The sequence below is a fragment of the Phodopus roborovskii genome, unplaced genomic scaffold (genome assembly GCF_943737965.1).
Source record: "Phodopus roborovskii unplaced genomic scaffold, PHOROB, whole genome shotgun sequence".
Lineage (NCBI taxonomy): Eukaryota > Metazoa > Chordata > Mammalia > Rodentia > Cricetidae > Phodopus > Phodopus roborovskii.
The window spans coordinates 888,929-900,972 of NW_026125708.1; the positions used below are offsets into that span (position 1 = coordinate 888,929).

Below are 12,044 nucleotides of genomic sequence, written 5' to 3' on the forward strand. Positions count from 1 at the left end.
AAAATCTATTAATTAGTAAGAATAGATAGATAGACAAAACCACAAGACATACATGATGACATATCTGTTATACTAGCATTTTGGAAGCTGAAGCAAAATTATATTATGAGTTTAAAGCCAGAGTGGCAGCCAGAGCAGCCCTGCCTACATAGCAAGACTCTGTCTCAGAAATATCTATAAAAGACAACCCCTCCCATATCACTTGCTATTGGCTCTATTTTCCCATTAACACCATTCCAAAATGCCTTCCAAAGACTTGCCCTTGTACCCATAGATAAGTACAGCTCTCAACTCTCATCACAGATGCTTGTTTATTTATTTATTTATTTATTTATTTATTTATTTATTTATTTATTTATTTTGGTTTTTTGAGTCAAAGTTTCTCTGTGTAACAGTTCTGGCTCTGGCCTGGAATACACTGTAAACCAGACTGGCTGGCCTGGAACTCACAGAGATCCATCTGTCTCTGCCTGCCGGAGTGCTGGGATTAAAGATCCCCACCAGTCACTATCTTCAGTGCACTGTCTCACAGTTATATTTAACTCTGCCTCAACTACACTTGGTCTCTGGAGGCCTCAGAGTATATAGAGAAAATGGAAAGTTAACTGAAGTAACTCCATCTATGTAGCTACAGAAAAGTCATCTATGCTGAGGTGAAGTTTTTTGGAGAAGCAGCTGTTTTGGGGTCACTCCATGTGCCTGTGCACAAGCCCCATAAACTTATTGGCTTGGGAAGATAATCTTGGGTGAAATCGTTAATTTAGTCTATCACCAGTGCTTTATCTAATAAATAGATATTTGTTCATGTCTGCCAGGAGAAGTTCATACAACACATGTTCATTGAATTTAATAAGACTGTAAAACCATACATCATAATACAAGAAGAGAAAACACATAATTAGTAACTGTAGATATAAAAGTCCAACAAAAACTTTTAGGTAATCTGCCTAAAAACTAGTTTTTAAATCATATAGCCAGAGAGCTAGGCTTTTAGCTTAATGGTGGGATATATTAGCATGCAATGGGGTGTCATCTCCAGCACAACAATAAAGCGCTTTTTGATCAAGTGTAGATTTTCTCAAAAGTGGGACAGTTCAATATCATGAAAGCTATTGTGCCTTGGAAGAAAATGCCCCCAAAGAGAGTGGCATTATTAAGTGGTATGACTTTGGCGGAGTGGTTTGGCATTGTTGGAGGAAGTGTGTCACTGTAAAAGTAGGCATTGAGTTCTCCTATACTCAAGATACCACCCAGTGTCACAGTTGACTTCCTGTTGCATGCAAGATACAGGATTATCAGCTTCTTCTCCAGCAACATGTATGCTTACACTGTGCCATGATCCGTGCTCTGATGATAATGGACTGAACCTCTGAAACTGTGAGTTAGCCACCCACAATGAAATGCTTTCATCGATGAGTTGCCATAGTCATGTTGTCTCTTCACAGCAATAAAAAAATGTAACTAATGCAGCTATGTATATAATTTAACACTTTAATAGTATGAGCAAAAATTTATGTGATGCTGATAAAATATCTAGTAAAGTTCTATGTGGTAAATAACAATTTATAACAAACAAAGAGTAGTAAAGTCATCTGGGCTACATAGGAAAACTCTGTCTCAAAAAGAAATTTAAAAAAAAGGGGGGGATGAGACTATTGTTCAACAGTAGAGTACCTAACTGGTATGCATGAGATTGTAGATTCAATCCCCAAAACTGTAAGAGAGAGAGAGGGGGGAGGGAGAAAGGAAAGGATGGAGAGAGAGAGAGGAAAGAAGATAGGGAGAGATTCAAACCCAAGGCATTGTCCCTGTTAGAGCTCTACCACTGTCCTATAACCATTCATAGTGCTATAAATATTTAAAAGCAAGGTCTTTGTCTCAGACTTTTACTGGATTTTGAGATCCAATTCTTCATACTGGGTCACCTTCCCCAACCTAATATATGAGAAGGTACTTAGTATTACTACAACTTCATATGTCATGTTTTATTGATATTGATATTTCCTAAACAGAAATGGAGAAGGAGTGGATTGGGGCAGGTGGCGACAGAGGCAGGTGATGGGAGGGACCAGGAGGAGAGGAGGGAGGTGACATTGTGGCTGGGATGTAAAATAAATAAATAAATAAATAAATAAATAAATAAATAAATGCAAGGCCAATATAAAGACTCTATTCCCAAGAAAGAGCAGAACAAGAGCAGAAAGAGAACAGTAGGACAGCAGAAAGTCACTGAGAGACAGAAGTACAATTCAATGAAAAGAAATTACAAAACAAACCCCTCAAAAAAATATCCCTACCATATACTGCATAACAATACTATGCACCATATCTATTCCAGGAATTCAAGGGTAAATTCATAGGAGAAAATTCTCCAATAACACTCGCAAACATTGCCAGAATAGAGCAGGAAAGCCATATCATTATCTCTGTAGATACAAGAGAATTTGAAAGAATCCAATACCCTTTGTTGGCCAAAGACTCAGTAAGCTGACTGAGGTTGTAACCGTACCCCACTTCTCCCTATTGCTGAGACTGAGCCAGGAGAATCCCTCAAGTCCTGAAATGTAAAACAACAACAACAAATAAATAGATAATAGATAAAAACAAGATCTAATAGATGGAGCAAAAGAGTTTACAAAGAAAATTATTGATACAGGAGCTTAATATCATAATTAAATTGTTACTACTAATCAAGAAGAAAAAATACATTTTTTTCTTATCATTTTGTGACATCATCTACTCTTTAGTCTAGGCTGATCTCAAAGCCATGACAATCCATCTGTGTCAGTCTAGGGTTGTAGGTTTGTGCCATGAAGTCCAGACCCCCCAAAAAAATTGATTTATTTTTAGGATTATTTTTAGGAAAAAAATAAAGTGAAAACAGAATTAGAGTTGGAGCCAAGATTGTGGTACAAACCAATAATCCCAACCCTATGATGGTTAAGGCAGGAGCAAGTTCAAGGCCTTATTCAGCTATAACTATCTTTAGACCCTGTATCAAAAGAAAAAAATGTATTTTAGGGGCTAGGATTGTAACTTAGAAGAGACAAATTAAGAAGGAAAAAGTCCTTGGTACTGTAGGGGGACCACTGATATCAGGAAAACTAAAGTCGTTGTTTGAAAAATCATAAAGAGTTTATAAGATAGTACTTTGTCAGGTGCCTGTGTGTGTCATGCTCCTGGAAAATTCAAAATTCCTTCCAAATTGAAACATCTGTCTAGTATGTCAAGCAGGAGGTAAACATATGGTCACACATATGGAAGAACAGAAGCCCCTAGCAACGGTATAAAGAGAGTGACAATTGCTGCGGGTGGAGGCTTGCAAAACTGCGAAAAGATACTCAGACCCGAGAGCCGAAGTTTTCAGGAGTCATCACCTACCTTAGGGTTGACTTTCTGGTGATGCAGCTGCTTTTGAGTCATCCCTGCTTCTGTAAGTCCCCCCTCACCAATCCTCCTGCTATCAATCCCAATAAAGAACTCGTTGGTTCATTGGTTCACCAACCTGAATATTGATGAAATCCTTACTCCGGAATCTTGTGGGCTCCCTTTCTGTGTCAAATGTGCGTGTGTGCATGTGTGCGTGCGTGCGTGCATGTGTGTGTGTGTGGTGTGTGTTGAGTCTCTTAAGGAAAAGTCGGCTACAAAGCATTATGCAGAAAAGAAAATCCCAGCATTCTGGAGGCAGAGACAGGCAGATCTCTGTGAGTCCAAGACCAGCCTGGTCTACAAAGCTAGTTCCAGGACAGCCAAAGAAACTATGTCTCAAAAAGAAGAAAGGAAGGGAGGGAGGGAGGGAGGGAGGGAGGGAGGGAGGGAGGGAGGGAGGGAGGGAGGACAGACTCAGGGACCAAAGGTCAAATAGTTGTGAACTAAATGTTTATATGTAGAAAGCCCTAGGTCTGACACCTAACACCAAAATAAATAAATAAACTTCTAAAAAGAAAAGAAAAAAATCAACAACCTTCACTAAGATATCAGAATATTTTTAAACCACTGAAAAATAATTTTTGCAAAAGAGAAAAAAGCACCCTCCCTCCCACCCCAACCCCTGCAGTCTGTTCTTTCAGAGTCACCACTGGGATGTATTTGAAAGTACAAGAGTAAAAATCAAGCATGGTGACACATGTCTATATCCTAGTACTTGAGAGGTGAAGGCAGGAGTGTGTTACAGCTCTTTGGGGAAAGGAACAGATATCTTGGCAGTCAGGAGCCAAGGAATACCATAAAGTCACACGATGCAAGGAACCCCACACAAGATTTATGGGGAGAGACACAAAAGAGTGCCCCACCTCCCTGCTTGGTTCTTGAGAAGCAGGAGGGAACTCAGTAGATGAAAGTTTATAAAGGGTTTCTTGTGGTGGAGGCAAGCTTTCCAGGATAGCCTGGGATTGGTGGGATTTTGTGGCCTGATCTCGGGCTCGGGCTCTGTCTCTGTCTCTCTCTCTCTCTCTCTCTCTCTCTCTCTCTCTCTGAAAGGTGGAACTTGGCTACCCATCTCATCTCCAGGGGCTGGAGTAGTCTGGGGCTGGGGGCCTGACCACTTGCAAGAGTCCAAGGTTATCTTTGGGTATATAAAGGATCTTAGGTCAGCCTGGGCTACATGAGATCCAGTTTCAAAAGAAAAAACTGAACCAAAAGAAAGAGGAAATGAGGGAGGACAGGAGGGAAGACTGCTGCTAAATGGATCAGTGGGCAAAGGTAAATGCCACCATGCTTGCTGATTGGATCTTCCATGAACTCAGATGGTAGAAGGAAAGAATCAACATCAAACGTTATTCTCTATTTCTCTATGCACACTGTGCTGACCTGAAACTTCTGATTAGCATGCTATCACCACTAAAGTCCTGGGACTACAGACTTGTGTCCTACCTCCCCAGTTAAAGTGTTACGGGGGACCAAAGCCAGGCCTACACTCTCCCATCTAAGTTACATCTCCAGCTGATTGAACCTATCTACCTGATGGAATTTTTTGTTCCTTTTTCAAGATTCAAATCTGAGATAAAACTGTTGTGCATATTTGCTCAATCTCTATACCCAGGCACCTCCTAGGACAGATCTCTCTATTTTTCAGTATATTCCCCACAGGTATGGATTATCTCACTTCCTGGATGATCATTCTATAAACCTTCAAAGATCTCAGTTCCTGGGCACTACTTGTATCTCCTGAAGTCTGAATCCCAGAGCTGACTATAACCTCTCATTCATAAGTTTTAGGACTGTGGCCTACTTAAGGTGTTACTTCCCTTTCAACACATACACATTGGTAACCCGGAGCCTGGTGTTGTTTACTAACTAGTACCATGCTTTTGGTCAATAATGAAGCCATTATCACCTTGTTATACAGAGCCTCTATATCATCCTAAGACAATTTTCCAGGGAACTACCTGGTTTAAAGTCAGACCTAAAGGGTATTTTGAGTCACATCTTTGTAATCCTGACTCTCAGTTCCTTTGCCTTGGAGTGGTGAGACCCTGACTTGCAGTTTGGTCAACAATTAACTTGGACTTTCCTGCCCCAGGGATTCCAAAGCAGCCCCCACCTGTTTGACCAGGTCTCAGATAATGACCTTTCACCCTTACAGCTCCTTCCCAGTAGTGTAATTTTTCGATATGCAGATAACCTGCTTATCAGTTGCCCGGACAAAGAAACCTTCACTGAAATACCACACAGAGTGCTTTCTTGTGCTTGTAGAGACACAAATATCTTCCCATAAGGTATAATCCTCAAAACAAGTGCAACTCTGGACACCCAATAGCTTTCAAGCCAACACACACACACACACACACACACACACACACACACACACACAATCATAGATGTAGGTATATCTGTCACAACTACAATCTGGATTTCTGAGTTTGGACTCATAGTTAAGTTTCTTTATGAGGCCTTCTGGGTGCCAGAAAATGAGCCTTGATTTTGAATGCCTCATATTGATAAGGCCCTACAAACCTTCAAGTGGCCTGTCACCATTACCCCCACATAGGCCCTACAAGAACAACAACACAAGAAAAACAACAAAAAATTCTCTTCTCTCTGTATGCTTGAAGAAAAGTGGATTTCACTGAGAGTCCTTGCCCAAATGGTGGGTGGGAGTAACCACTTTTCCAGTAGCCTACCTGTTAAAACCTTAGAGCTGGTCATTCAAGGATTGTCCCCATATCTCTGAGGTTTGGTTTCAGGTGCCCTCTTGCTCAAATAGGCAAACTAAAATTGAAGCAAATAGAATGGTATTTATAACATACTAGGTTTCAGATATATGTAACTCTCAAGTTTTTTCCCCTAGATTTGTGATACTTCCATTCACTTATAACAGATCCCCTCACCTAAGGTCTTCTCTGTCCATCAAATTGTTGCCTTAGTTCCAGGCTCTAGCTCCAGCACTCCTGCTGAGAAATCAGGTCTAGACTGTAATATCAGGCCTTCTGTACACCTCTCTACTTGTTCCTGGGGCCATATGGTTCACTGGTGGTGGTGGTTATACCCTGGATGGGACCCAGGTTTTCAGGCATTCAATTATCATCTTTATGTAAGTCGTTATATCTGACTCCATGTGAAGGCAGCACCATGTCAGCCCAAAAACCTGACTTATTTCCTTCACGTATACCCTTCAGCCAGGTGCAAATAAGAGGTTTAACTGATATGTACAGCAACTGAACCTACGTCTTCCACAAGGTTCATGCTGTCATTTGGGAAAAACAATGTACTATTATATTAATAATGGAGAAAAATAGGCATTGAGAATATGGTAATTTTTTCACTATCATAATTTTCTATATATCTAACATTGTTTTAAAATAAACATACATTTTTAAAATGGTATGATATCTGAGATTGATTCAAAATCACCCAGGATAGAAACAATAGGGAAAATCAATTAAGTTCTCAAGTTCATAGAAAACCTTAAACAGAAAACACTCTGTAGAGCAAATTGATTGGAACCCTTCATTTTTTTTATGATAATATTTTTATTTAAATTTGCAACAAGCTTGTTTTACATGTCAATCCCAGTTCCTGCATTCTCCCATCCTCCCCTGTTCCCCTCTTCACCAAACCCCATCCCATACCCTTTCTGCTTCCCAGGGAGGGTGAATCCGTGGGGAGTATTCAAAGTCTGTCATATCATTTGGAGCAGTGACCAGGCCCTCCCCCCATGTGTCTAGGCTGAGAGAATAACCCTCTATGTGGAATGGGCTCCCAAAGTCCATTCGTATACTAGGGATAAATACTGATCCACTACTAGAGGTCCCGTAGACTGCCCAGTCCTCCTAACTAACATCCACATTCAGGGGGTCTGGAAACCCTTCATTTTTTATCATCACACAAAACCACCCTATTAGCGCCTCTCTGAAAATAACACAAACACAACATTGGCATGTATTAATGAACAAGGCCAAAGTATTCAGGCTATACATATTATGCCAGTAAACTTTTGCATGACAGGTTTCTCAAGCTCTGCTTTGGAAAAGAATATGCTGATTTTTGTTGCCATTGTTGTTGCTTTTATAAAAAAAAAAAAGTGTGACAAGAAAAGGAAATACAGGGAGGGGAGTGGAATCTAGCCGGCTGGGCAGCCGCCGAGCTCCTGCCATGGCCCGAAACACACTGTCCTCACGTTTCTGTCGGGTGGACATCGACGAGTTTGACGAGAACAAATTCGTGGACGAGCAGGAAGAGGCAGCTGCGGCGGCAGGCGAGCCAGGCCTCCACCCCGCCAAGGTGGATGGGCTTCTGTGGCAAGGGGACATGCTTCGTGCATTCCATGCAGCCTTGCGGAACTCACCAATCAACACCAAGAATCAAGCTGTGAAGGACTGAGCCCAGGGTGTAGTGCTGAAAGTACTCACAAACTTTAAGAGCAGCGAAATTGAGCAGGCTGTGCAGTCACTGGACAGAAATGGCATTGACTTGTTAATGAAGTACATTTATAAAGGGTTTGAGAAGCCCACAGAAAATAGCAGTGCAGTGTTACTCCAGTGGCATGAAAAGGCCTTAGCTGTAGGAGGACTAGGCTCCATTATAAGAGTTCTTACAGCAAGAAAGACTGTTTAAAAAAATGAATCATGTTACCTTAAGAATTTTGGATGCCCAGGTTGGTGAAGAAGGGACTGACAATGGACCATATTCCTGAACTCCCAACTGCATATTTCAGGAAACATCTGCTGAAATGTATTTTACTTTTAAGGTGGAGGGAGAAATTGTCTTATTGTTTTCTAAATTCTTTACAGGATCAATGTCTCTGCCTTTGTCTACAGAGTAACATAATTGAAACTTGACTATCACACTGACTGGCCAGATTATGTCAGGTGTACTTGTATGTACTGTCTGTTTGAAATGGGGAGGGGCTATTTGGGCAAATGCAGATCTAAGGGCTGCTGTGAAAAGGAGAGCTTGGGTTCTGAAGTGAAAATACCTGAGAGTTTGTACAGATACTCTGTCTTCCCAGAGAAGGCAGGCTCTCTTGGGTTCATTGTAAAGTGCCTGCTGCATCAATAAAGCTCTTGGCTCACTAAAAAAAAAAAAAGAAAGAAAGAAAGAAAGAAAAAGAAAAGGAAATACACTATAAAGGAGATAACACAGATAAGAATGGCATAGTAAGGCAAGCATAAAATATAATAAGTATAATTAATGTGAAAAATATCAATATATTCTTCATTCTACACACAATACTCATCCTACTAGGTTCTATGCACAAGCCCAAGGTCACATTCTAGTGTCTACAAATAGAGTAGCATTTCTATTTTTATTCTATTTCATCATATTCAGTGTTCCAATGTTCAAAACAGACAAATTCTATTTGGTACATGAAAGAATAAAATTCTTAACTGAAAAAAAAAAAGAATAGGGAAAATAAGTTAAGCAAAAGTGGCCATGAATTGTAATTGTTAAAGCTGGTGTAAGAAAGTTCATTCTGCCAGGTGTGGTGGTGTGTGTCTTTAATCCCAGAACTAAGGAGGCAGAGGCAAGTGGATCTCTGAGTTTCAGGCCAGCCTGGTCTACAGAGTGAGTTCCAGGACAGTCAGAGTTACACCAGGGCTACACAGAGAAACCCTGTCTTGAAAAACCAAAATTAAAAGCAAAACAGAAAGAAAGTTCATTCTACTATTTTCTGTTTCTTCCATATATTAGACATTTTCCATAATCAATATTAAAAAGTAGACATGCAAAATTTGGAAGGTAAGTCCAAATAGCAGAACAAAAATACACTAACTGAAATTCAGAATGCAAGAAAATTCCCCTCTTCTACTTCCTTTAATTTCCATTTCCTTTTGCCATTTTGTATATTCTTTCTTTATTTTTCATTTCCCTTCCCTACTCCATCCCCCACATTCCATTTTTCTACTTTTCCTTCCAGAATAATTTGATGCAAAGGCATTAAGATTGGCGAAACATGGTAGGTTTCAGGGTGACAGTTAAAGGGAACAATGGTGACCTGATGCAGGGTTTCTGATCCTGATCTGAGTGACAGAATGTGAATTGTCACATAGTGTAAGATGTGTACAATGCATATGCGTGGGACTCAGGGTTTGATCCCTAGATCTCATTTGAGATAGGAACTTATCTAGCTATATCCACTCGGGTGTCTAAGAGGACAAATACCTAAGTTTCAGCTTCTAAATAGTACCAAAAAGATTCAGGAATGCTGAAAAAATAACTCATTCTGCAGCTGAGACAGGGAAGATGTGAATGCAGAACACTTCTTATTCCAGAAAGCAAAGGTTAACAAAGGATCTGCTCAAAAAGCCACAGTAAGCTGGGAATGTAGTTCAGTGTTATTACTTGCTTAATATCCATGAGACTCAGGTTTTGAGAACACAGGAACTAGACTCAAGAGGCTCCCATTAGCTGAGTCTAGCATAATCTAATTATTAAAGTAAACGATACAGAATAGAAAACCATTGGGTGAAAATGGAAACTAGACAGCTAAATTCATATTTGTAAACTAAATATCTCTGAAGAAGCTGCAGACTTCTTGACCATAGCAAAGTCAGACACCATGATTGTGGAGTGATGGAAGGTTGTAGGTCAAAATATCTTGTATTATCATCAGCCCTAACATGTTTTCTTTCTTTCTTTTTTTAAACAAAGGGTCTTATGATGTAGTTCTAGAGCTCATGATCTTCCTGCCTCCACCTCCCAAATATGAGGATTATAAGCCTGGCACTCCTGCACCCAGCCACAGTGTGACATAGCATTCTTTTTTTTTTTTTTTTAACGATAAAATTCCTGCAAGTGTATCACTTAGCATGACTCATCTGTAGCACCCGCTAAATTTAGACTGAAGAATGCAATAAAGATGACTTCATATATCACCCATTCCCCCACATTGCTTAGTCCACTTTTCTGCTGACTCTACCTAGGAATTTTGTAAACAGACTGATACATGGATTTCTTTTCTGTGAGCACTAAAGTTAATACAATATTTTTCGTTTAGTAACACAACATTCACTGTAACTCAAATCTATTTTCTTGGGCCATGATTCCACATTTGGAGCTTGGAATACACTGGTTTCTTAATTCCTTAAAGCAAAAGTTTTGTGGTGCAGATTATTGTACATGTACTGAAAGAGTAAACTTTAATAAGTGGTGTGATATTTATACAGGTTCAAAGTACCTCCTAACTTGAGACAGAATCTTACTACATTGCTTTAGCTGGTCTGGAACTTGCGCTACAGACCAGGCTGGCCAAGAATTCACAGAGATCCACCCACCTCTGCCTCCAAAGTACTAGGATTAAAGGCTTGTGCTAACACCACCTGGCCTGTGTTGCACTTTTAATGTTTATGTGATCTTGAGAGTATTTTGAACTAAAAATAAAGAGGATAAAGAAAATAACTGGCCAGGTATGTTCATGCACACCTGTAATTTCACCACTCAGGAGGCTGAAGTAGGAGTGCCAAGGAAATGAGGCCAGCCTGAACTATATAGTGAGTACCAGGTATGCCGGTGCTTTATAGCAACAGCAAGTTTCAAAAATCAAAAACAATGAATAGAAAGAGAGAGAGAAAAGGAAAGAGAGTCTAAAAGATTTAAAAAAACAAAAACAAAAAACAATATCCCAAAAGCAGCAGAGACATAGCAAAGAAAGAAGGTAAGACACGTTGTAGACGAAAAAGGGGCTCTCCCTACACTGTTTAAAGGGTCAGTCTTGGGGAACATACCGACAGTAGACAAATGAACAGGAGAAAAGCATACTAATTGATATACACATGCGCACGAAAGTCGCGCATGAAAGTCTCACAAACAGGAGGCTTAAAAAAGTAGCCAAATGCATTCCCCTACATATGGAATTGGGGTGGGGGGATGGGAGGGGAGGGTGTTTAGAGTGCATGTGAGAGGGCAGAGAGGGTAAAAGGGAGGGAATGAGGGAGGGAGTGAGGGAGGGAGGGAAAGAGAGGGAACTGGGATCGACATGTAAAATAATAAATTAAATTAAAAAAAAATGCTTTGACTCCAAAATTTAAGTTGAAGGACAAATTACTGGGGAAAAGGATTTCTATTTTTGTTTCCACAGAAAATAAAAAGCTGTGGATTCCTTCCAGACTAATGTGGTTTGATCACGCCAGACCGCCTGAAACAGAGTACAAGCTGATCCTACATTCAAAACAGCTGGACAAAACAGCCCTACAGACTACAGCCAGGACATCTGAATCTTCTTCGAATCCCCCCAAGACAGCGCCCCTTACCAGCAGGAAGTAGTTTGGAAAGAACGACGCCCAAATTCCCAAATATTGTGTATAAATGTTTGTTTTCATTTAATTGGACTTAGTTATATAAAATTAAATTTAAAAAAATAAATAAATAAATAAAAACAAAAAACAAAAACAAAAAAAAAAGTAGCCAAATGTTTGAGGCTTAAGTAGCACTCTGGGCTGCAAAAGGAAAGAGACATGGACTTTGAGATCGACAGGTGACAGAGGCATGCTGTGGGAAGGTAAGGAGGAACACTGGCCCAGGAAACAAACTAAGAGACCTCACAGTACGTGGCTTTTGTAGTTTTTTTCCCCCTATGAGTTAAGCTTCCCTTTTGGTCAGATTGT

At 40.1% G+C, this 12,044-nt stretch overlaps 1 protein-coding gene across 1 annotated transcript; it reads left to right on the forward strand.

Moving 5' to 3' along the window:
* The first annotated feature begins 7,552 nt into the window (after positions 1-7,552).
* On the forward strand, positions 7,553-8,159 carry LOC127217495 (actin-related protein 2/3 complex subunit 5-like protein). The gene has a single exon (XM_051178494.1). It carries the CDS (start codon positions 7,594-7,596, stop codon positions 7,819-7,821), a length of 228 nt encoding a protein of 75 aa, XP_051034451.1. The 5' UTR covers positions 7,553-7,593; the 3' UTR covers positions 7,822-8,159.
* Positions 8,160-12,044: the final 3,885 nt, after the last annotated feature.

Coding starts and splice junctions, on each gene's coding strand:
- LOC127217495 (XM_051178494.1), top strand. CDS start 7,594: ATGGCCCGAAACACACTGTCCTCACGTTTCTGTCGGGTGGACATCGAC.